At 34.0% G+C, this 27,040-nt stretch overlaps 1 protein-coding gene across 13 annotated transcripts in view; it reads left to right on the top strand.

Annotated features, from left to right (window-relative positions):
- The window catches only part of LRRC7 (leucine rich repeat containing 7), a 566,189-nt gene that overhangs the window by 261,473 nt on the left and 277,676 nt on the right, over positions 1–27,040 (top strand). For all 13 annotated transcript variants that reach the window (XM_032297103.1, XM_032297104.1, XM_032297099.1 and 10 more), the window contains 2 exons: positions 12,220–12,298; positions 24,117–24,206. In XM_032297103.1, coding sequence (XP_032152994.1) covers positions 12,220–12,298; positions 24,117–24,206 — 169 coding nt within the window. The remainder of the gene's footprint in view (positions 1–12,219; positions 12,299–24,116; positions 24,207–27,040) is intronic.

Raw genomic sequence — 27,040 nt, 5'->3', positions numbered from 1 at the left:
AAAAGCGTTCCTATTTGTCCACATCCTCTCCAGCATCTGTTGTCTCCTGACTTTTTAATGATTGTCATTCTAATTGGCATGAGATGGTATCTCATTGTAGTTTTGATTTGCATTTCTCTAATGACCAGTGATAATGAGCATTTTTCATATGTTTGTTAGGGGCATAAATACCTTCTTCTAAGAAATGTTTCTTCATATCCTTCACCCACTTTTTGATGGGGTTGTTTTTTTCTTGTAAATTTGTTTAAGTTCCTTGTAGATTCTGGATGTTAGCCCTTTAACAGATATATTGCAAAATTTTTCTCCAATTCTGTAGTTTTCCTGTTCACTCTGATGATAGTTTCTTTTGCTGTGCAGATGCTCTTTAGTTCAATTAGATCCCATTTCTCAATTTTGACCTTTGTTGCCACTGCTTTTGGTGTTTTAATCATTAAGTCTTTGCCCATTCCTATATCGTGAATGGTATTGCCTAGGTTTTCTTTTAAAGTTTTTATGGTTTTTGTTCTTATGTTTTAATTTTAATCCATCTTGAGTTAGATTTTGTATAAGGTGTAAGGAAGGGGTCCAGTTTCAGTTTTCTGCATATGACTAGCTGGTTTTCCCAACACCATTTATTATATAGGGAATCCTTTCCCCATTCTTTGTTTTTGTATGGTTTGTCAAAGATCAGATGGTGGTAGGTGTGTGGTGTTATTCTGAGGCCTCTGTTCTGTTAATTGGTCTATATATCTGTTTTGGTACCAGTAGCATGCTGTTCTGGTTACTGTATCCTTGTAGCATAGTTTGAAGTCAGATAGCGTGATACCTCCACCTTTGTTCTTTTTGCTTAGTATTGTCTTGACTATATGGGCTCTTTGTGGTCCCATATGAAATTTAAAGTGGTTTTTTTGTAATTCTTTGAAAAAAGTCAATGGTAGCTTGATGGGGGTGGCATTGAATCTATAAATTACTTTGGGCAGTATGGCCTTTTTAACAATATTGATTCTTCCAAACCATGAGCATAGAATATTTTTCCATTTATGTCTTCTCTTATTTCCTTGAGCAGTGGTTTGTAGTTCTCCTTGAAGAGGTTCTTCACATCCCTTGTAAGTTGCATTCCTAGGTATTTTATTCTGTTTATACCAATTGTGAATGGGAGTTCACTCATGATTTGGCTCCCTGTCTAATGTTGGTGTAGGAATGCTTGTGATTTTTGCACATTGATTTTGTATCCTGAGACTTTGCCAAAGTTTCCTCTTAGCTTAAGGAGATTTTAGACTGAGATGACGGGGTTTTCTAAATATACAATAATGTCCTCTGCAAAGAGACAATTTGATTTCCTCTCTTACTATTTGAATACCCTTAATTTCTTTCTCTTGCCTGATTGCCCTGACCAGAACTTCCAGTACTATGTTGAATAGGAGTGGTGAAAGAGGGCATCTTTGTCTTGTGCCAGTTTTCAAAAAGAATGCTTCCAGTTTTTGCCCATTCAGTATGATATTGGCTGTAAGTTTGTCATAAATAGCTCTTACCATTTTGAGATATGTTCCATCAATACTTGGTTTATTGAGAGTTTTTAGCATGAAGGGGTGTTGAATTTTATTGAAGGCCTTTTCTACATCTATTGAGATAATCATGTGTTTTTTGTCATTCGTTCCATTTATGTGATAGATTACATATATTGATTTGCATATGTTGAACCAACCTGGCATCCCAGGGATGAAGCCAACTTGATCGCAGTAGATGAACTTTTTGATGTCCTTCTGGATTTGGTTTGACAGTATTTTATTGAGGATTTTCACATTGATGTTCATAAGGGATATTGGCCTGAAATTTTCTTTTTTTGTTTTGTCTCTGCCAGTGTTTGGTATCAGGATGATGCAGGCCTCATAAAATGAGTTAGAGAAGAGTCCCTCTTTTTCCATTTTTTGGAATAGTTTCAGAAGGAAAGGTACCAGCTCCTCTTTGAACCTCTCATAGAATATGGCTGTGAATCTGTCTGGTCCTGGGCTTTTCTTGGTTGGTAGGCTATTAATTACTCCCTCAATTTCAGAACTTTTTAATTGGTTTATTCAGGGATTCAACTATTTCCTGGTTTAGTCCTGGGAGGGTGAATGTGCCCAGGAATTTATCCATTTCTTCTAGATTTTCTAGTTTATTTGTGTAGAGGTGTTTATAGTATTCTCTGACGGTAGTTTGTATTTCTGTGGGATCAGTGGCAATCTCCCTTTTATCATTTTTTATTGTGTCTATTTGATTATTCTCTCTTTTCTTCTTTATTATTTTGGCTAGCAGTCTATTTTGTTAATCTTTTCCAAAAAACCAGCTCCTGTATTTACTGATTTTTTGAAGGCCTTTTCATGTCTCTATCTCCTTCAGTTCTGCTCTCATCTTAGTTATTTTTTGTCTTCTGCTAGCTTTTGAATTTATTTGACCTTGCTTCTCTAGTTCTTTCCATTGTAATGTTAGGGTGTGGAATTTTAGATCTTTCTCGCTTTCTTCTGTGGGCATTTAGTGTATAAATTTCCCTCTAAATCCTGCTTTAGCTGTGTCCAGAGATTCTGGTATGTTGTGCCTTTGTTCTCATTGATTTCAAAAAACTTGTTTACTTCTGCCTTAATTTTTTACTCACCCAGTAGTCATTCAGGAGCAGGTTGTTTGGTTTCCATGTATTGGGCAGTTTTGAATGAGTGTCTTAATCCTGAGTTCTAATTTTATTGCACTGTTGTTTGAGAGGCTGTTTGTTTTGATTTCCATTCTTTTGCATTTGCTGAGAAGTGTTTTACTACCAATTATGTGGTCAACTTTAGAATGAGTGCTAGGTGGTGCTGAGAAGAATGTATATTCTGTTGATTTGGGGTGGAGAGTTCTGTAGATGTCTATTAGGCCCACATGATCCAGGGCTGAGTTCAAGTCCTGCATATCCTTGTTAATTTTCTACCTCATTGATCTTTCTAATATTGACAATGGGGTGTTAAAGTCTTCTTCTATTATTGTGTCGGAATCTAAGTCTCTTTGTAGGTCTCAAGGACTAGCCTTATTAATCTGGGTGTTCCTGTATTGGGTGCATATGTATTTAGGATAGTTAGTTCTTCTTGTTGCATTGATCCCTTTACCATTATGTAATGCCCTTCTTTCTCTCTTTTGATCTTTGTTGGTTTAACGTCTGTTTTATCAGACACTAGGATTGCAACCCCTGCTTTTATTATGCCTTCCATTTGCTTGGCAAATATTCCTCTATCCCTTTATTTTGAGCCTATGTGTGTCTTTGCACATGAGATGGATCTCCTTACAGCACACTGATGGGTCTTGACTCTTTATCCAATTTGCTAGTTTGTGTCTTTTAATTGAGGCATTTAGTCTGTACACATTCAAAGTTAATATTGATCTTTGTAAATTTGATCTGTCATTATGATGCTAGCTGGTTGTCTTTGTCTGTTAATTGATGCAGTTTCTTCATATTGTCAATGGTCTTTACAATTTGCTGTGTTTTTGTGGTGGCTGGTACTGGTTTTTCCTTTCCAAATTTAATACTTCCTTCAGAAGCTCTTGTAAGGCAGGCCTGGTGGTGACAAAACCTCTCAGCAGTTTCTTGTCTCTAAAGGATTTTATTTCTCCTTCACTTACAAAGCTTAGTTTGGCTGGATATGAAATTCTGGATTGAAAATTATTTTCTTTAAGAATGTTGAATATTTACTTCCCCTCTCTTCTGGCTTTTACGGTTTCTGAAGAGAGATCTGCTGTTAGTCTGATGGGCTTCCCTTTGTGGGTAATCCAACCTTTCTCCCTGACTGCCCTTAACATTTTTTCCTTCATTTCAACCTTGGTGAATCTGATGATTATGTGTCTTGGGTTGCTCTTCTTGAGGAGTATCTTTGTGGTATTTTCTGTATTTCCGGAATTTGAATGTTGGCCTTTCTTGCTGGATTGGGGAGTTCTCCTGGATAATGTCCTGAAGTGTGTTTTGGTCCCATTCTCCCCATCACTTTCAGTTACACCAATCAAACATAGGTTTGGCCTTTTCACATAGTCCCATATTTCTTGGAGGCTTTGTTCATTCCTCATCATTCTTTTTTCTCTAATCTTGTCTTCATGCTTTATTTCATTAAGTTGATCTTCAGTATCTGATATCCTTTCTTCAATTTGGCTATTGATACTTGTTTCAATATAAAGTTCTTGTGCTGTGTTTTTCAGCTCCATCAGGTCATTTATGTTCTTCTCTAAACTGGTTGTTCTAGCTAGCAATTCCTCTAACCTTTTTTCAAGTTTCTTAGCTTCCTTGTATTGGGTTAGAACATGCTACTTTAGTTCAGAGGAGTTTGTTATTACCCCTTTCTGAAGCCTGCTTCTGTCAACTCGTCAAACTCATTCTCCATCCAGTTTTGTTCTCTTGCTGGTGAGGAGTTGCGATCCTTTGGAGGAGAAAAGGCATTCTAGTTTTTGGAAATTTCAGCCTTTTTGTGCTGGTTTTTCCTCATCTTTGTGGATTTATCTATCTTTGGTCTTTGATTTTGGTGACCTTTGGATGGGATTTTTTTGTGAATGTCCTTTTTGTTGGTGTTGATGCTATTGCTTTCTATATGCTGGTTTTCCTTCTAACAGGACCCTATGCTGCAGGTCTGCTGGAGTTTGCTGGAGGTCCACTCCAGACCCTGTTTGCCTGGGTATCACCAGTGGAGGCTGCAGAACAGCAAAGCTTGCTACCTGTTCCTTCCTCTGGAATCTTCGTCCTAGAGGGGCACCTGCCAGATGCCAGCCAGAACTCTCCTGTATGAAGTGTCTGTCGATCCCTGCTGGGAGGTGTCTCCCAATCAGGAGGCATTGGGGTCAGGGACCTACTGAAGAGGCAGTATATCCCTTAGCATTGCTTGAGCACTGTGCTGGGAGATCTGGTGCTCTCTTCAGAGCCAGCAGGCTGGAACGTTTAAGTCTGCTGAAGCTGTGCCTACAGCTGCCTCTTCTCCCAGATGCTTTGTCCCAGGGAGATGGGAGTTTTATCTATAAGCCCTGACTGGGGCTGCTGCCTATCTTTCATAGATGTCCTGCCTAGAGAGGAGGAATCTAGAGAGGCAGTCTGGCTACAGTGGCTTTGTGGAGCTGTGGTGGGCTCTGCCCGGTTCGAACTTCCTGGGGGCTTTGTTTACACTGTGTGGTGAATACCATCTACTCAAGCTTCAATAATGGTGAATGCTCCTCCCTGCACCAAGCTCAAGTGTTCCAGGTCAACTTCAGACTGCCCTATCCTGGCTGCAAGAATTTCAAGCCAGTGGATCTTAGCTTGCTGGGCTCCATGGTGGCAGAATCTGCTGAGCTAGAACTCTTGGCTCCCTGGATTCAGCCCCCTTTCCAAGGGAGTGAACAGTTCAGACTCACTGGCGTTCCAGGAGTGCCACAGGGGTATGAAAAAAAAACTCACTCAGCTAGCTCATGGTCTACCCAAATGGCAGCCCAGTTTTTTGCTTGAAACCCATGGCCCTGGTGGCATAGTCACTCAAGGGAATCTCCTGGTTTATCAGTTGCAAAGACTGTGTGAAAAACATACTTCTGGGCTGGAGTGCACTGTTCCTCAAGGCACAGTCCCTCAGGGGTTCCCATGGCTACAGAAGGGAGTTCCCCAATGCCTTGTGCTTCCAGTTGATGCAACACCCCACCCTGCTTCAGCTTGCCCTCCATGGGCTGTACCCACTCTCTAACCAGTCTCAGTGAGAGGAACCAGGTATCTCAGTTGGAAATGCAGAAATCACCCACCTTCTGCATTGATCTCTCTGGGAGCTGAAGACTGGAGCTGTTCCTATTTGGCCATCTTGCCAGCCACCTTTGGGTCTTGATTTTTTACCCACTCAGTGACTCTGTGTCTTTTCATTGGATAAATTAGTCTATTTACATTTAAAATAATTATTGATAGATAAGGACTTACTATTGCCATTTTGTTGATTTTTTTCTGGTAGTTTTATAGTTTCTTTGTTCTTTCCTTTTGCTGTCTTTGCGAATTAATTTTATACAGTGGTATGTTTTAAATTCTTTCTCATTATCATCTGTGTATCTACTATAGGTCTTTGCTTTGTGGTTACCATGAGGCTCACATAAAACATCTTGTAGTTATAACACTATTTTAAGCTGATAGTAACTTAACTTTGATCACTTACAAAAATTTCACACACTTACCCCACATGCACACACATACATTTTAAGTATTTGATGTTACAGTTATTTTTTTATATTGTGTATCCACTAACAAATTATTTTAGCTACAGTTTTTTAAAACAACTTTATCCTTTAACTTTTATACTAGAGTTAATATTGATTTTTACATCACCATTACAGTATTAAAGTATTCTGAATTTAACTATATGTTAAATTTTACCAGTGAGTTTTAAATTTTGTCCTATGTTTTCAGGTTACTATCTATCATCCTTTCATTTCAACTTGAAGAATTCCCTTAAGCAATTCTTGTAAGATAGGTCTAGTGGAGATGAACACCCTCAGCTGTGGTTTGTCTGAGAACGTATTTATCTATCCTTCATTTCTGAAAACAGCATTGCCTTGGAAATATTCTTGGTTGGCAGGGGTTTTTTGTGGATTTTTTGTTTGTTTGTTTGTTTGTTTGTTTGTTTGTTTGTTTTTTAGCACTTTGAACATAGTAACTCACTCTCTCTTCCTACAAGATTTTTGCTAAGAAATCTGCTGATAATCTAATGGGGGTTTCCTCAATTGTAATAAATCTCTCTTTTCTTGCTGCTTTCAAAATTCTTTTTTTTTTAATCTTTGATTTTTGACAATTTAATTATAATGTGTACCACTGGAAGTCCCTTTGGGTTTAATCTGTTTAGAGACCTTTAAGCCTCATGTACCTAAATAAAACCAGATACTATATCTATTCTATTAGGAAGTTATCAGCTGATAACTATTAGGAAGTTATCAGCCATTATTTCTTTAAGTAAGATTTGTGTACCTTCCCTCTCTTCTTATTTTGGGATTTCTATAATCCTTATTTTATTCTCTTGATGGTACCCCATAAATCCCATAAACTTTCTTCATTCCTTTTCATTATCTTCATTTTCCTGCTCTGAATGGATAATTTTAAATGAGCTGTCTCCAAGTTAGCATTCTTTTTTTCCTGCTTGATCAAGTCTGCCATGGGAGTTCTATATTGCATTTTCCATTTCATTTATTGTACTTTTCAGCTCCATAATTTCTGGGATTTTTTAAAATGATTTCTGTCTCTTCATTTAACTTCTTGTTATATTCATAAATTTTCTGATTTTATTGAGTTGTCCATCTGGGCCCTCTTGTAGCTTACTCAGCTTCCTTAAAATAGTTATTTTGATGTTTCTGTCAGGCAATTAATGGAGCTCCACCTCTTTCAGATTGGTTACTAGAAAAGTGTGTTGTTTTGGTGGTGACAAATTTCTTTGTTTTGTTTGTATTCCTTGAAGTCTTGTGTTCTTGTCTTTGCATTTGAAGATTCTGTCACCTTCTTCAGTCTTTACTGTCTTGCTTCAGGAGAGAAACACCTCACCAGTCAGCCAGATGAGGGATTCTGAGTCTCTGTCAGACTTTTGCTATGGATGTACCTGCTCCACCTATTTTGTTTCCTCTTGGGCAGAATTTCTTAAAATTGTTTGTCCTCTCTCAATCCCACAAAGCCAGGCTGGGTGCTGGGAGTCTCTCACTTGTTTTTTTAGGCAACACTCTGAAATGCTCAAGTTTGTGTTGTAGCCAAGCACATGAAAGGAGCTAGCTACAGTTATAGATGGGAGGCTGAGAAACACAATGTGTTGGGAGAACCTTTGGGTCAGTTATGGTGGTCCACAGGTGAGGCATACTGAACAGCCCATGGGCAAACTTTCTGTTGGAGAATAGTAGAATATACAGCTCTTTGTTTAATTTTAAACTTTGGTTGCTGAGAGTCCCTACCTCTCCTCTCAGCTCCTAGCCTCTCCCAGCCACTCAGCCATATTGATTCCCTCAGTACTCTAAATGGGGCAAGAAAGAAGTAGGCCTCTTGAACAATGTCTCACACAATTGGAAAAGCCTCACTCACTACATTTTTACTTTCCCCTGTGGGGGCAATTGTAAGCTGAAGGAGTTTCTCCTGGCATTGAGCTCTGCCGCCTTGAGGGAGAAGTGAAATGGGTAAAATGAAATTATCCTTTTTACTGTCTTCTGTGAATTTACTCTCATAAGTTCTGCTCTAATGGTATGCTAGAATTTCTCAGCTGGACTCCCAAACTCCCACAAAAATATTCTCATCTGCAGATGCTTGCCAAAATCAGTAAACTGTGAGATGTTAGAAAACTCCTATTCTGCCATCTTGCTTATGTCACTCTGAAAATGTCCTTATTTCACCCTCATTTTTATAGTTGGGGGATAATACTTTGATGGTTCATAGGATTTTAGTTGAAAACCATCTTTCTTCAGAGGTTGGATATATTTCTATGTAATTTTCTCATTCTAAATATTTTTTGAGAAGTCAAATGTCATCTAGATTTTGATCCTTTGTATGAAACCTGATTTTTCTCTCCTCTCTTAATTCTCAATACTCATTGAATGAGTGAGCTTTTCTTTTTTAATTTTTATTATTTTATTATACTTTAAGTTCTGGGGTGCAGATCGTGCAGGATTGTTACATAGGTATGCACATGCCATGGTGGTTTTCTACATCCATCCCCCCATCATCTACATTAGGTATTTCTTCTAATGTTATCCCTTCCCAATCTCCCCCACCCCCTGCTATCCTTCCCCTAGCTTCCCCACCCCTCAACAGGCCCCCGTGTGTGATGTTCCCCTCCCTGTGTCCATGCATTCTCATTGTTCACCCACTTAGGGATGAGAACATGCAGTGTTTGGTTTTCTGTTCTTGTGTTAGTTTGCTGAGAATGATGGTTTCCAGCTTCATCCATGTCCCTGCAAAGGGCATAAACTCATCTATTTTTATTGCTTCATAGTATTCCATGGTGTATATGTGCCAACTTCTCTTCATTCAGTCTATCATTGATGGGCATTTGGGTTGGTTCCAAGTCTTTGCCATTTAATCTGAAATAATCTTGTTCATTTTTAGAAATTATTGAAATATTCTTGAATTGTTCCTTTAGTATTTTCTATCCTGTGTGTTCTCAGTTTACTCTCCTTAGAACTTCTATTACTCGGATACTGTCTCAACTATTCTAAATTTATCTTTACTGCTTTTTTGCCTGATATTACCACATTTTCTGGAAGACTTCTTCACATTTATCATTTGATTTTTCTATAGAGTTTTTCTTTCAGTCATTCTTCTAAGTTAGAATATCAATTTAAGAAAAAAGTCATGAAATCTTTTTTCTCCCATTTTTTATGTCTGTAACCTTGGCACAATGTCTGGCACTTTTAAGTCTCAAAGAACAGCAGCTTTAAGAGTGTGTGTATATATTCACACACATACACATAGATTAATAAGATATATATATTTGCACAGTATATATTATATTCTTTCAGTACACTAATTCTTACCTTTTTCCTATATTCTCTGAGGTAGACAAATTTTACACTTTTATACCTGAATCCAGATCATTTTGATATGTTTTTCATTCTTTTTTTGACTTACGTCCTCTGATTTTTATTTCTAATAATTATAGATAACATTATTACAGCACTTTGTGCCAATTGCTTTTCTATATAATCTCTTTTAATCCTCATTACAACTCTATGATAAAACCATTCATATAATCACTATTTTTCAGAGTGGGAAGCTAAGGCATTGGGATTTTGAAGGACTTGCCTAGGACTACCCAGCCAGAGGGTATATAGCTAGGATTCTATCTTAAACCAACAGACTGTGCTCTGAATTATTTTAAATTTAAACTGTAAACAACATAATACAAATTTTTAAACAAATAATATAGCACCATTTTTACCACAGTAGGCAATTCCATTTTCAGTAGAAGATAAAGAGACATCATCTTTTCCTTAAAATTATATTTTAATTTACTTCTGCTTCCATGTCCTGCTTTACACATAATTTAAGTATATACCATTTTAAAGCAGGAACCTGTGGAGATAAGGCATTATGCATGCCAGCATGCAATGAGTCCAGATTGGAGAGTGAACAGAAAAAGCTAAACAGAAAAACTGAGAAGTTTATACTACTTTTCAAGATATTTAAAGTAAAGAATTTTATGGGAAAATGTTAAGGATGATTCATAAGTTAGATTATTAACCTGGCCGCCCTTTTTTTAGTGACTACTTAAATAAAAGTTCTGGGTATTATGGCCTTCAAAAAAAAAAAAAAAAAGAAAGAAAGAAAGGAAAGAGAGAGAGAAAGAAAGAAACAGGCTTTCTCATTAAATTCATACATAATGGAGCTCCAAAACTTTTGGGGGCTCTTATTTAGAAGTCAAAATAGTTCAGTAATAATTTTAGAACTGCATAATTTCTGGCAAAATTTTAAATACAGATAAATGGGGTGAGAAATGTCACAAACCTCCCTTTGGACCCCCATTTGGCAGTGGATAAGTGACCTGTCCTGGATTTTACTACCTTCCTGCTGCTTCAAGGGCTCTAAAGTCTTGTGGACATGGTAGTCTAGATGAATGGAATCTGGAAAGGTGGAATATTTTGTTTCTTGAGTATCCATCATCAAAAAGGTCAATTATATACTGCCACAAAGTGTTCCTTATCCTTCTGTCAGATGTGAAGTACTAGGAAAGGCCAGTTCTTTTTGGAAATTTTCACATCCTTGATAATAGTTTCAAAAATTTAGAGAAAGTGGTACTGCAGGCATATCATATAGTAACAGCTTGGTATAGCTTCTTCCCCTTCTAACTTCTTTAGGGTCTGCTACATTAATTCATTTACATCAATTAGTTGAAATGTCCCCCACATCTTTTACTCCTCTGACCTTCACATTTATGGATTAGGTTTGCAGCTTCTGTATTTTCAGTTTCATAGAAAACTTTGTGTGTGTGTTTGTGTTTTTTTGTTTGTTTTGTTTTGTTTTGTTTTGTTTTTCTTTTTTTTTTTTTTTTTTTTTTTTTGTCACATAGCCAATAGCACAGCTGTGACAACAGATGAGCAATTCTCCAAGGGCAAATAGCCAGGCTGGCTACCTCAGAGACTCCAGGGAGGACCCAAGGAAAGCTGCTTGACTCTTCATACTTTCAGGCAGATGCAGAGCTATACTCTGTACAGCCAACAAAAATGAATTGTATAAAATTTACCAGAGCCCCATATTACTTTCAGGGGGAGCATCTTTCAGTTTTGGAATGTGTTCTTAAGTATGTGTTCAGCTTTCCTAACCTTATAAAATGATTATTGGAAGTAAAGATTTTATCTTGTTTTTTTTAATATCTACTTGTTCTCCCTTCTCTCAGTAGTGGCACTATAACTTAATTTAAGCTATTTTTATTTCTTTAGGTTACTAAAGATCAAAGATTTTTAGGCCATATATACAATTGTCCTCAATTTTATATCCAATTTTAAACTCTTATCATAAAATATTATTTAACATTCAACCTTTATTAAAAATTATGGGGCCAGGCGCGGTGGCTCACGCCTGTAATCCCAGCACTTTGGGAGGCCGAGACGGGTGGATCACAAGGTCAAGAGATCGAGACCATCCTGGTCAACATGGTGAAACCCCGTCTCTACTAAAAATACAAAACATTAGCTGGGCATGGTGGCACGTGCCTGTAATCCCAGCTACTCAGGAGGCTGAGGCAGGAGAATTGCCTGAACCCAGGAGGCAGAGGTTGCGTTGAGCCAAGATCACGCCATTGCACTCCAGCCTGGGTAACAAGAGTGAAACCCCATCTCAAGGAAAAAAAAAAATTATGTATATGTGTTCTCATTGTTGGGGAGGGGAGCATCACACACTGAGGTCTGTGGGGGGGAACTAGGGGAGGGACAGTGGGGGGTGGGGAGTTGGGGAGGGATAACATGGGGAGTAACGTCAGATATAGGTGATGGAGAGGAAGGCAGCAAACCATTTTGCCATTTATGGACCTGTGCAACAATTTTGCATGTTCTTCACATGTATCCCCAAAACCTAAAACGCAATAAAATATATATTTTTTTAATTATGTATATATGATTAATAATATTGATATGTTATTAAGTTTTTATTTCTACTTAAATGGTTATCCTAAATAGTGTTTACACTATGTACTGACTCATAGTTTTAATAAGTATCTAAATATTAGAACTATAGTTTAAAGAATGTTTGTTGGAACATTTTCATGTACTTTTGCTTTTTTCACATTTTAGGTGTACAAGAATTTCCAGAAAACATAAAGTGCTGTAAGTGTTTAACAATTATTGAAGCCAGTGTCAATCCCATTTCTAAGTGAGTATGCGTGATTAAATTTTATTTGTATTTATGTTTCCATTGTATAATAATGTACCAAAATAGATGAAATACACATAATACTTTAAATTTAAATATATCATTGACATAGCACTTAATAGAATGATGGAAAAAATTAATCAGAATAGTTTGACAAAAGATGATTTAAAATATTGCTGAGTAGCAATGAATACCCAATTTGCAAAAGATGGTATTATTTTGAGGCAAACTTTGTCACCATTTTCCACAGCTCTCAGGTAACATTCCATAGATAAGAGTTGAAACTAAGAAAAGAGTTATTAGTTATGGTCATGGTGAAAAATTAGCATCAAGGACCTGCCAGAAGTTCAAGATAGTGCAAATTTAAGATATTGATAAGTACATAAAAATAACCTATCATGTAGTTCAAGGAAATAAAGTAATGACCAGAAATACAAAGTACTTGTATACCAGAGACTATAGCAGAGTAAAGAGAAAACCCTAGGAGGAAAAGAGAATGGAAGACATGGATGATAAAGATGCTGTGATCAGAAAATAGGTATTTGTAGTCCAAGATCTGTTAATTAAGAAATGCCATGGAAAAATGATACCAGGCAAGTGGCCATGTTGGTAAATTGCATCTGTGGTATAGTGACATAAGTCCGTGGAATCAAGTACGTCAGGAAGCAGTAAAATAAATTGATTGGAGAAGTCATGAACCTGAATGTTAAAGTCGCTTAATAATGTAAGTAAAAATAAAATCTAGAGAGGCTACTGACAGTTGCAATATTTAGAAGAGGTTGAAACAAATCAGTGGTATTGGATGGCAAATAATGAGCTTCAGAGTAAGACTGGCATTTTCATTATACAAAGCTGACAGTAGGATTTGAGAAAAATTCCTCAATTTTTTGTTTGATGAAGTGTAGGAGGCTGGGGGAAACTGAAGCCCATTGGAAAGACATTTAATGGATGGAGTGTTTTTAGAAGAAGACATAAATAAATTTATCAAAGGGAAATTGATGGGAAATTTTATACCAACAGAGTTGAGGAGAGGGAGTAGTGAAAGTGGTTCTCTACGGATGATGGGAAGAGTCTCTACATGAGATGAGGAGTGGAATAGAATGTAAAAGAATGAGGTGGAAGTTAAGATGGAGATCTTTACAGTGAATGGTTTGTGAAATAATCTGAGGCCTTTTGTATGAAATGTAAAACATCAAGCAATAAAAAGTGCTTAAAAATTACAGTTTTTCTCCCTGAAAAGTAAATAGGGAAGTACAAAAAGAGAAAACAAAACCCTAAAAAGCTTTTCCCAAAACTCTTAAACTAAAATGCAATCTTGACATCTCAATGAAATAGATGTTACTAATTTCTCCCACTAGGATTACAACCATGTCCTTGACTTGATTCAAAACAATCCAGTGTTGATAAATTGCTTTTTTTCCTAAGTATTTAATTCTAATAGCTCATCTTATTTAGGAATCATGGTAGGTCTTTGGGAGTAGAAGCCAGATGATAAATTACATCTTTGAGAAATTTCAAGTCTATGGCCATTACTGGATATGTCTAATTCCTTCATATGTTTAACTGTTTAAAAGATAAACAAATATGACTTATTTCAGGAAAAATGCAAAACACTGTAAACATTAAGCAGTTTTGAAATTCATAGAAATTATGAAAAGTAAATATAAATTGTTTGTCAAATTTTGAAGTCAGATTTTTAAAGATGTTATCTACATACAATAAAATTCACTCTGGCACGGTTTCTTACACCTGTAAACCCAACACTTTGGGAGACCAAGGCAGGAGGATTGCATGAGTTCAAGACTGACCCTATCAACATAGTGAAACCCTGTCTCTACGAAAATTGCAAAAGATTAGCCTAGTGTGGTGGCGTGCACCTGTAGTCCCAGCTACTTGAGAGACTAAGGTGGGAGAGTTACTTTAGCCTGGAATGACAAGGCCATAGTGAGCCATGATCATGCCCCTGCACTCCAGCCTGAGCCACAGAGTGAAACCCTGTCTCAAAAAAATAAAATTAACTCCATTTAGGCATATGGTTCAATGAATTTTAACAAATGTATATAGTCATGTGGCCATCTCCATAGTCAAGATATAGACTATTGCATCACCTCAAAAATTTCCCTTAGCCCAGTCATCCACTGATGATTTCTACCCTTATTGTTTTGTCTTTTTCAAAATGACAGATAAATGATATCATATTTTTGTGTCTGACTTCTTTTACTTAACATAATGATTTTGAAATTAATTTGTAATTTTTCAATAATCAATACATCATTCCCTTTTATTGCCAGGTAGTATTCCATTGTATAGATATAACATTGTTTGTGTATCTATTTATCAGTTGATAGGCATTTGTGTTGTTTCCAGTTTTTGGCTGTTATAAATAAAGCTAGTATAAACTATACACAAGTGTTTGTGTTAGCATATATTTTCATTTCTATTGGGTGAACCCCTGGGAGTAGTTTTCTGACTAGTACGTATATGTATGTTTAACCAGATAAGAAGCTTCCAAACCACTTTCCCAAAGCTATTCAATTGTGTGTTTCTACCAGTTCAGTTGTTCAGAGTTCAATTGTTCCTCATCTTTGCCAGAATTTGGTTCTGTCAGTTTTTTATTATTTTTAATTTTAGGCAGTGTAGTAGAAATGGCATTTCAGTGTGGTTTTTATTTATATTTCTAATGTCTAATTAGCATATTTTCATGTACTTATTTATAATCTGTATTGCTTCTTTGGTAAAAATTCAAATTTTTTGTTCATTTTTATTGGCTTGCCTTTTTATAATTGAATTATAAGAATTATGTTTATATTCTGGACCTTTAGAAGATATTTGTAAGCCAAGATCTGCTCTTATTCTATGGCTGATCTCTTTATTTTCTCTTTCTTTCTTTCTTAATTTTTTTTTCTTTTTTTGAGACAGAGTCTCACTCTTGTTGCCCAGACTGGAGCACAGTGGTGCAATCTCGACTCACCACAACCTTGCCTACCGGGTTCAAGCAATTCTCCTGCCTCAGCCTCCCTAGTACATGGGATTACAGGCATGCACTACCATGGCTGGCTAATTTTGCATTTTTAGTAGAGATGGGGTTTCTCCATGTTGGTCAGTCTGATCTCAAACTCCCAACCTCAGGTGACCCACCCACCTCAGCCTCCCAAAGTGCTGGTATTACAGGCATGAGCCACCACTCCCAGACCAATCTCTTTATTTTCTAAGTAGCACCTTTCAAAGAGAAGGTTTTGAATTTAATGAATTTCCATTTAATAACTTTTTATGGTTTGTGCTGTTCTTTCTTATCTAAGAGATCTTTGCTAAATTTATAGCAATAGTGATTTCCCCTGTGCCTTCCTCTGAAAGCTCTTATAGTTTAGGTTTTACAGTTATGTATATGATCCATTTAAAGTTGATTTTTTTATACGTTGTTGTAAAACAATTGATGACATATATTTGAGTTTATTTCTGAATTTTTTATTTTTGTTAATCTGTACATTTGTTTTTACACCAATTCTCTACTGTCTTAATTACTGTAGATTTATATAATAGTAAGTCATGAAATCAGGGAATATGAGTCCTTCAACTTTGTTCTTTATCAAAATTGTTTGGGCTAGTATGTTTTGCTCTTCATGTAAATTTTATAATTAGCTTGCTAATTTATACAAAAAATATACAAGTCTGCTGGAATTAAGATAGGGATTGCATTAAAACAATAGATAAAACTGGGTAGAATTTAACATCTCAAAAATATTGAATATTCTCATCCCTGAGCATACTTTAGCTCCATACTTATTTAGGTATTTTAAATTTTATCAACATTTTATAGATTTCAGCATACAAATTTTGTTCATTTTATTCTAAGTGTTTTATGGTTTTTGTGCTATTGCAAATGATTTTTTATTATTCCAATTGCTTACTGCCAGCATGTGCAAATACAATTGATTTACAATATTTATCTGATCTTCTACAATCTTACTAAACTCACTTAGTAATTCCATTAAATTGCATGTGTAGATTTTGGGGAAATTTTCTATGTAAAATATCATGTTACCTGTGAATAAGACAGTTTTATTTCATCATTTTTTATCTAAATGCCATTTCTTTGTTTGTTTTCTTACCTAATGGTCTTGGCTAAGACCTCCTTAACATGTTGAACATCAGAGGTGAAAGCAGGCATCATTGCCTTGTTCCCAACCTTAGAGAGAAAGCATTTAGAGTTTCACCGTTATGTGTAATTTTTACTTGTTTTTTAAATATATGCTGTTTATCAGATTGAAAAAAATTCCAGTAACCTGCCATTCACTTCCCTTTGAGCCCTCACTAGCAGAGCCCTCAAAGTTTAGATTTCTTCTAATAGTCTTTTCAAGAAAACGTATGCTTTTTCATGTTTTTTAATATTCTCCAGTCTGTGACTGACTACTGAGTGCTACCAAAGCCACCACATATTTTTAAAAATTAGTTACAGCAGAACTCTAATTCTAAGCACCAAAAATCTTTTATTAATTTTCTAATGCTCTATAACAAATCACCACAAATGTAGCAGCTTAAAACAATACATATTATTTATTTCTCAATGTCTGTGGGTCAGGAATTTGGGGCATGGCTTATCTGGGTCCCCTGCTTCAAAGTTTCACCAGGCTGCACTTTTTGCTGGCTGTTAGCTGGAGACCACGCATGGGACCTGGAGACTATATTTAGTTCCTTGCCATGTAATTCTCCCCCAAGGTAGCTTTGAGTCTCTTAGCCAGATGGAGTTATATAATATAATTTAGTTGTGGGAGTGACATTCCATCATATTTGCCACATTCTGTTGATTAGTAGCAAGTCACACGTCCTGCCAACACTCAAAGAAGATTATACAGGTGCATGACATCAGGAGGTGAGGATCACGGGGTGGGGGTAGGGGGTCATTTGGAATGTGTCTTCCACACATCTGATATTTGGTTTACTGAGGGTATTACCAATGGATGTTGAATTTTTTATAACACTTGTTTATATCATTTGTCTTCTTTACTTTGAGCCTATGGTGACTCACACTGATTGATTTTTGACTATCATACAATTTTGAATTCCAGGGATCATGCCTACCTGATTAGGAAGTATTATACTTATTTCTGTATTACTGGCTCTGATTTGCTAATATTTGTGAAAGATTTTCCCATCTATACTCGTGGAGCCTGTTGGTCTGAAATTTCTTATCTTGTAATTTCTTTGTCTGCTTTTGCTATCCAGGTAAAACTGGCTTCATAAAATGAGTTGAGAAATGTTATTTTCTATTTTCTATAAACGTCTACTTAGAATTGGTGTTTATTTTTAATATTTGTAGAATATGCAAGGGCAACCATGTAAGCCTAGAGACTGAGTTTCCTTAATAACTATAGGACTATTCAAGCTACCTATTTCTTCTTGAGTTATCTTCAGTAGTTGTGTTTTTCAGAAATTTGTACATTTCAAATATTGGCTATTGTTCTTCATAGAATTTATTTATTTATTGGTCCTTTAATATCTGTAGGTTCTCTAGTGATACCCTCTCATTCATTTCTGGTACTGGGAATTTGTGTCTTCTTTCTTTTTTTGCTTAATCAATCTGACTAGAGATTTATCAATATTGTTGATCTTTACAAAAAAAATTTTGGTTTCATTGATTTTTTTGTGTGTATGTTGCCTTTTTGTTACTTTCTTTGTACTAAGAAACATATAAAGTATTAAGTAATGTAAATCCTGTAATATAAAAGTTATAATTTTGAGTGTTATTATTTTAGTTTTACTGTTACATGTGAACTTTGTACTCTAAGCTAGACTCCTTAAACAAGTTATTGGTGAAAATTATCACAATGAAAATTGAAAACAACTCCTCAATGGGAAAAGCAAGAACTAACATTTATTGAGAACCTACTATGTCTTAAACTTTTAGATACATTATTTTAATTTTTATAGCCACTTCATTTTATAGATAAATATTACTACCTTTTTATAGATAGAAATGCATGAAACCAGTATTTAAATTCCTGTTTCTTTCACTGTATTTCACCATATCCGATAATGTATTTTTATTTGCTAGAGGATACATTCTCAAAAATTTAAAACATTCTTAATGCTCAATAACGAAGAAGTTACTAGCAAATTGCAGTACATCTATGGGGTGAATATGAAAGTTATAAATAGGGTGACCAAGTGTCTCTGTTTGCCCAAATCATCTCTGTTTACTATTCTTGATTTGGCATATTTATTAATAGCTGCCTTTTAACTCTCACAAGTGTCCTAGTTTGAATTATAAATTATGTATTCATTCAATTTATATAGCAAAATTGAAAGATAATTACACATTAAGGGGAGAAATAATGATACAAGTTTGCAGTGATGTTAAAACAATTAATAGATTAGAAAGAAATAAATGAAATGACCATCATGGTCGTGCTAAAGAAGGTTAAATTATGCGTTATACTTTTCTCGTTATTTTCCAATGTACTCTAACATTATTATGTTAGTTTCATAATTTTAAGCTGTATAAATGAAGAATTTTTAACGTAAAATGCCTTTCCAGCTAGAGTAGAAATTTTTACATTGTGTTCTTATTCACAACATATGAAACCTATAATTTTATATGGCTTAACTGTTCTATTAGAAGTCAGATGCCTATAATATGTTTTCCTTAAACTTCTAGAGTAAATGCAATCAGAAAAGAAAAAATGTTGAAATAAGGGTGATTGAAGTTAATCTTAATTTGTCTATTCCAATAATAAAAAATTAGCTATTATGAAAGTATTTAAAATAGTATTCCAGTTAATATTTTTTAAACATCAAAATAAAATTATAAAATGTATACTAAAGAAAAGTAGTAAAATTGCTTTCATTTGCTGATTCTTACTATGGGATAAGCAATTGTTTAATCATTTGGGGTAAATCTGAGCAGCAGATATTAGTATTATCATTTTACAAATAAGGAAATCAACTATTGCAAAGTTAAGGAATTGTAAATGTCAGATGAAAATAATTTGAAGGACTGTGATTCAAAGCAAGGTCTTCTGACATCAATATGTGTGCTCAACTGCTAAACTATATGGATGTCTGGGTCTATTGTTTTTCTTTTTTTCTTGTAGTTTTTTTTTATTGTTGATCTATATAGATGTACATTTGGGGTGGGCACATGTAATAATTTGATACATTTATATAACCAAATCAGGGTAATTGGGATATTCATCACTTTAGATATTTATCATTTCTTTACACTAGGAACATTCTGATTATTCTCTTCTGGCTATTTTGAAATGTAAACTTAATTAATGTTAGCTCTAGTAACCCTCCTGATCTATCAAACACCAGATCTCATTTCTTCTATGTTACTAGGTATTTGTACATACAACTTTTCATTTCAGCAATTAATAAAAAGAAGATATTTACTTAGTAGAGTGAAGTATTTGCCAATTTATAAAGCACGTATATTCTTTGAATTTTTAAATAAATCATTCAAATATGAAAAACTACCAAGCTATTTTAGGATAGTAAAATCATTTTATTACTGAGCATTTCTTACTTAAAGTCAAATATCGGATTTGATGGAATACTTAGGAGGAAAATAAAGACAACCTGTGATTGTCATCTTCTTCAGGTGTATCCAACTTGCTACAAATTTTTTTTTCTCACAATTCCTCATACATTTTTCTGGAAATAATTATATTGACAAGTCAGGCCCTTGTCTCTATTAGAAGCTAAAAAATGTACCATAAAATTAGTGATAAGGTTGAATATCCTTTTTGGCAGACTTATTGACTGTATATATATATATATATATATATATATATGATTTTTCAAATAACACTGAATCCATTTTTCATTATATGTTGTTTTCAAAGTACAATAATAGACAGTTTAAGAGATTTTAAAAATTCTTTATCCCCAAATAATTTATAATTTTTTCCAGGAATAGAAAATCTCCAATACTAGTACAAAGCATAATTGTATAAATATTCAATTAAATCTATGAACAGAATCCTATAAGGAAAATAAAGAAGACATTAATTTTCAATCTAAGTGCAGAGTAACCATTCATGTTGAAGTGAATTGAAATAAAACATAGATGTCATTAAATAAGACATACTATGTACTTATATTCTTAACTCTGCATTTTTAAGAAGAAATGTTCGATAGAAAATGTCAATACATCTTTATTTATAACCAGGCTGAAAAACTGACCTACTTTGCATGCTGGTTTTTCATATACCGTATTTTTGGTGATCCAATTTTGTAACTGGAATTTGCAAAATGTGGTCAATTCTTAAACTCAAAATCAAAATGTTCTATGTAATATGCAAAGTTCTTCTTCTAGGGCATAATCATTATCAAAGAAGAAGCAAAAAAAGAAGTATATTTTTGATCAAAGCGATAGTACAATACCATTTATTACATACATATGGAGAATAGTGGACTGAGAGAAGTTAGATAGTTCTGATATATAGGAAAAATGTTTGTCCCCACGAATAGAAAATTAGTATTTTTAAAGCCTTTTTTTTTACTTAGTAGTGATGCTGTTAAATTATTAGATTAATGGTTTTAATATTCATCTAATTTTATATGTATCACATTGATCATCTTTTTGAAGAGCCAAATGTAACTAGTTGTTTGGATTTACAAGACATCAAAGGTAATAGTTATTTCCAATTGAAATTATTTAACATCTGTGCCTTCATCATAACAACTGTCATGCTATCAGGATGTAAGTTCTAACACATTACAACAAAGGAAAACACACAGAAAATTAATGACCTACCATACATCTTTTTTTCATTTCTGTAAGATCAAGTTCAAAACTTTGAGTTGAGCATTTAAGTAAACTTTGGTCTCTCCTGATATTCTTAAATATTAACTCCAAATATATACATACATAAAGTATTTGCCCTAGAACTCATGTTCTCTTTGTTACACATCTCAAGTGTCTTCTTACCTCTACATTATAAAAACCCTCATTTTTTACTTGCCTCCCTTCTCTTTCTTTTCTGCTTTCATAAATCCTATGTCTCTTAAAAGCAAATTTATGGAAACATCCTCTATGAAGTCATACCCACACAATTCAGCTCCAAAATACAAACTAGAACAGTATATTTACAGCAAAAATAACCAATATCAGATTCATATACAGTAAGTTTTCACTTAACATCATTGATAGGTTGTTGAAAGCTGCAACTTTAAGTGAAAAGACATACAACAGGTCCGCAAATAACGTTGTTTCTTTCAACATTGTTTCATTATAATGTAGAGAAAAGACAAAATTGTTTTGTTATACATAGTTTCGCTTAAAGTTGCCATTTTCCAAGAACTTATCAATGGCATTGAGGACTTATTACTGAGAATGTGTAAAGAATTGTCATAAATTACTATAAAAATATAAATGTGTTTGTTTTAGATTCCTCAGAAGCAGATGTTTAGAAAAGAATATAAGCAGTGTATTTAGAAGATAAGCCCAGGGAATACTTGTTGAGGATATGTTTTCAAACAATTTTTCAAATTGGCCATTGAACTTTAGATTTCTGTGGAACTCTGGTTAACAGTATAAAACACATACCAGAGTTGTCAAACACAATGGGAGAGAGAGCAGAGATATTTCTGTTCCTACTGGTAGTTAGTTGAGTGCTGTCTCTGAAAGGGACATTAATACCATGGAACTTGGGCTACCATGTACACTAACAGAGCAGGCTCCAGCAGCTGAAGAAAGCCTTCAAACAGCGGGAAAGGAGCAGGCAATCATAATTTGTTTCCGTGTACACCAAAATGATAAAGGCAGGGAGTTCTGAGTAGGGCACCAATCGAAAAATAGGTAAAATAAGTAAACATGTATCTCACAGAAAAGGAAACAAAAATTTCTAATAAACTTATATTCCTAACTAATCAGGGAAATGATGATTATTGCTATTTTATATTTACTAAAATTGGCAAACACGAGAAAAGCTAACAAAGCTAAGGGTTAGGAAGGACATTGAAAAAGTTCTTATGTGCTGATGGTTTCATTATAAATAGATAGAACTACTTTGAATGAAATTTGGCTACATCTAGTAAACATAGACCTGCATTTCCTATGACCAATGATGTCACTTCTAAGTACATGACTTAAGTAATCTTTTGTAAATGTACACTATATGTTCAAAAATATTCACAGAAGCCAGTATTTGTAATAGCAAAACAAAAAACTAGAAACACTGTAATGTTCATTAGAAGGAAAATGGTAAATTGTATATTCATACAATGGAATACTATGTTATTATGGCCAATCATTCACATCAAAATGTATGGATTTTTTAAAATCTAATACTAGTTTTTAAAGTCTTGGGAAAATGTACATAGTATTATTTGATTTATATAAAGTTCAAAAGCATTCAAACCCATACAATATGTTTTGTTTTAGGTAATTAAATATTGGTGGTAAAGCTGTTTAAAAACAGAATATTAAATATGATTCAGGAATTTGTGGGGCAAATAGGGAAATGTAGATGGGAAAGGACACCCAGAGTATTTCAAAGATAGTGATTCTATTTCATTCTATTGTGGGTACGTATATTATTTTATACATGTATGTATATACGCACACACGTGTGTGTGTGTTTTATATATACATATGACAAAGTATTGAACATAGGAAGAGAAGCCATGGAATAAAACTCAGATACAATGTCCCAGGAGCAGGAAGAGAAGCAGGAAAACTGTTGTAGTAGAAGCAAAGAAGGAGAGAACAAGCCGCGATGGCAGCTGTTGCTAGGCATTGTGGGATCCGAAATAAAATGAGGCTAATGGGACTGGAACTTAGCAGGTCAGTGGAGGCCTTAGCAAGTGCATTTTCAGTAATAGAGTAGGGGTAGATGCCAGAAAACAATGGCTTGAGTAGTAATAAAAAGCAATGAGTATAGGTAGCTTTTTAAATAATTTTAGCAGTAACTGCAAGGAAGAAGATAGGCTGTAATTCGAGGAGAAGGCAAATTTGAAGGCTATTTAAGAGTATTTTATAAAAGAACATAATCTGAAGTAGACCATACATAAAGACATTAAAATGTTTAAACAGAAATTTACTTATAAGAAAAACAATATTCTTCTAAAAACAAGTCTCCTGAGAAATACTTGAATTAAATATTTTTACATTTCAAATAATTATTTCATCTAATTTCTGAAACTCCCTCAATGTTATTTTCTTATTTTTTTGATACAATTTATAGCCTTTATGATTGTTTAATTATCTTTTCAATGTCCTTTCTCATTTTTAATAAATATGAATTAGACCAATTTGAATCATGATTTACATACATGTTGAACAGGCATTAAAATAAATTATTAGTTAAAGTAACAACATACTCCTTCATGCCCCTTTTCATACTGGGCAACTTTAGTCATCACTGTAACAAATTGTAGACAAATTTTGATGATAAAGTGAAATAGTAACGGGATACTCTTGCCTGACTATATATGTGAATATTCTGTTGAAAAAGGAACATTATTAGTTTTAAAATTACAAGCAATCCAAACAACTTGAGATCTCCATGAAAAATGTCTTGGCTGGTATGCATAAAGTTAGGCCAGCAATAAGAGATGATGCTGCTGATTTTAGCTGTGGCATAAATATTAATATAGGAGAGCAGCATGGAGGTGGATAAATGCTATTTACTTTAGTAACAGGCAAAATTTTCAAACTGTGACAACATGCTCAATAAATTCTTTCATTACTGTAATACCAAAGGAGAGTTGAAAAATGTATTGCATTTCTATTTTTTCTCCTCAGAGATATATATGCTTATTCTGTTCCTATAGCAACATCAATGCAGTGACTAAAACTTTAACTCCTTTTTAGACTCCCTGATGGCTTCACACAGCTCCTAAACCTGACCCAGCTCTACCTGAATGACGCCTTTCTTGAATTTCTTCCAGCCAATTTTGGAAGGTAAGAATAAGAAATTTAAATTATGCAATTATATTTCACCTTAGGTAAGTGCTTTACCAGCACCAGTTGATGAGACTTCAAAAGTGACAGCTGTGATTAAAGATAGGCCTCATTATTATTCAATAAATGAAACTGTTAATTAATGAAACTTTTGCAAAAAGCGAAGTGAAATTAGGCCTTTACATGACATTAATAGTCAAATAAATTCTAGATGAATTAAAGAGTTGAATATTAAAAAAAAAATAAAGCCAGAAATGATCCGGGGGAGAAAAAGAGATGAATATTTATGACTCTGGTTGAGAAATACCTTTATAGGCAGAGAAGCAAAGAAAAATATCATAAATGGATACATATGATGACCTAAATACTTTTAACATAAAATATCAGATAATCGAAAAATTAAGGTAAAACAATAACCTGGAAAAATAGTTCAATTATATATGAAAAACAAATTGTTTACATATTTAATGCATAAAGAATTCTTACATGTAAGTATGAAAACAAAGATTTTAGAAGAAAAATGGTTGAATTTCAACAACAAAGCAATTTATAATAACACATATAAATGGCTATTGAACACATGAAAAATGCCTGTTTTCACAAATAATAAATATAATAAAAGTTAAAACAACAGTAAAAGACCTTATGTTCTAACATATTGCAAAAACTATTAGATTACAAAACAGAGATAATCTCATGCTCTCTGATAGGACTGCAGAATGTTATGACCTTCATGCATGGCAGTATGCTTTTAGAACATTTGAAAATATTTGCAACTATTGCCTTTGTAAATCATTTCTAGACATGTCTCTTACAATTATCAGATACCCCGCCAGGATTTATGGACAAGTTTATTGTTAATTACAATGTGAACAAAGTGGAATCACACATCTGAGGACATTGGTTAAATATATTATGGTTCATCCATATTATAATACTATGTAATAATTCATAATATTATCTTAGGTGTTTTTTAAAAATTCTTAAGATGTGTCCAATATGAATGTGAATCTGTATGAAATAAAAGACAGGTACCTTAGAAGTAAAATTATGGATAGTTTTTATTGTCATCTTGACATGTTTTTTAATATTTCCCAGGTGTTCTACAGTGAATGTTTTGTGCAAAACATATATTGTAAAAGCTAGGACATTTTTAAGTTTATTGTCAATGCATTTATGTAAATGATCATCTTTGAAATTGTTCAAATAATAGACTAGGTATAACTTGACACCAATCTGTTGACTGAACAGGACATTGAGAACTCCGTTGAATAATGAAGTCACTTAACATGGGACAGCCTCCATTTACACACTGAGAGCACATCAACATTTGCCAGATTCCCTTACTTTTGCATATCACACCATCACAACATTTATAAACAGCTTATATCTGGGCAGTTTTAAAATTCACAGAGTGTCCAAACAGCATTGCCTGGCTTCTAAATTAATTGGCATTTCATCGTTCATCCGTAGAAACTAGCATTGCCCCTCTGGTACTAACCACAGCATTACAACATACTTTGGATTTATCAAGTCAGAAAACAATTATTATCTTAAGGTACATTTTTTTCTTGAACTTTTATCAGTTCTCTTTAAGTAGTCCTCATGTGAGGAAAAGATTTGGGCAAGTGAAAAACATAATACTAACAACAAAACCATTTGGAAATAGAATTTAATTTTGCATAAATTGCCTACAAAAACATGCTCTATTTTTTATTATAATCTAAAAAGGTCTTTAACCTTCAACTGGATAGTTTAACAAGAGGACAGTTAAAATTCCTTTTAAAACCTGAGATTCTATGTTCCTATAAACTAAAATCAATACAAAATATCATACTATTAGAATTGTTGACAAGATTTGAGACAGACAAATGTTTAAGAAGTCTCCTTTACTAGCAATATACCCATGCTCTGAAGAACTGAATCACTTTATTTTCTATGCAGATTAATTGTTATAAGATTAAAATTAAAACTTGATAGGAGGCAAAAAAAAAAGGGGGGGATGGGGAGAGACCTGCAGGAAAACCTAAAAGCACAATAAATTTAAGAGATGGTAGATAAAAAACTTCAAATAGTAAAATATTTTCCAAAACATTAAGAATTCAGAGAATCCAATTAATATCTGTTTTAAAGTAGCCTCATTTGGGTGCATTTCAACATTCAATAGGGGCATAAATAACAATAGGGTGTCCTAGACTGCAAAACTTAACAAGTAATTAAGCTGAAATGCATTCCTAATCACAAATGTTACTCAAGCAACAGAAACTGTGAAAACCTCTCATTCTCTTCACGTGATTTCCCCCACCCCAGCATTGTCACAGGACAGTTGATATGACAGATTTTTAAATGCATAACCTTTTCATAAATGTTAAAATATGCACCTTAGAGTCAATGAAATATGGTATATTGCAGCACTTCTCCCATTGTGTAATTAATGAAAATAATCATTGCCAATTCTTATTAAAACTTATACCAGAAATTATGCTTTAATTTGATACTGTTGTCATATACTTATAGATGAGGAAACTGAATTAAGAGGGGTTAATTTGCCCAGTGTCACAGCAGCAGAATATGAGAATCTGAATTTCACACAGACTTACCTTCCTACAAAGTCCCACTTTTTTAACTCTATGCTGTAGTATTTGCTTTTTAGTTCATTCATAGTCTCTTGAGGGAAATTATTGCCATATTCCAGTGAACACAGCATATGTATGGTCTTTAGTATACATTAAGTTATCTATTGAATGCATGAAATCAAACAACAAATATATTTTATAAAACATATGAAATTTAGAATGCTGGAATCCAAAGATTCCTTTAAAATATCTCAGTTA

This window comes from Sapajus apella, unplaced genomic scaffold, assembly GCF_009761245.1.
Source record: "Sapajus apella isolate SASKATOON/1434 unplaced genomic scaffold, GSC_monkey_1.0 scaffold36, whole genome shotgun sequence".
In the NCBI taxonomy this organism is placed as follows: Eukaryota; Metazoa; Chordata; class Mammalia; order Primates; family Cebidae; genus Sapajus; species Sapajus apella.
Note: the sequence above shows the minus strand (reverse complement) of the source record. Positions and strands in the feature narration are given on the sequence as shown.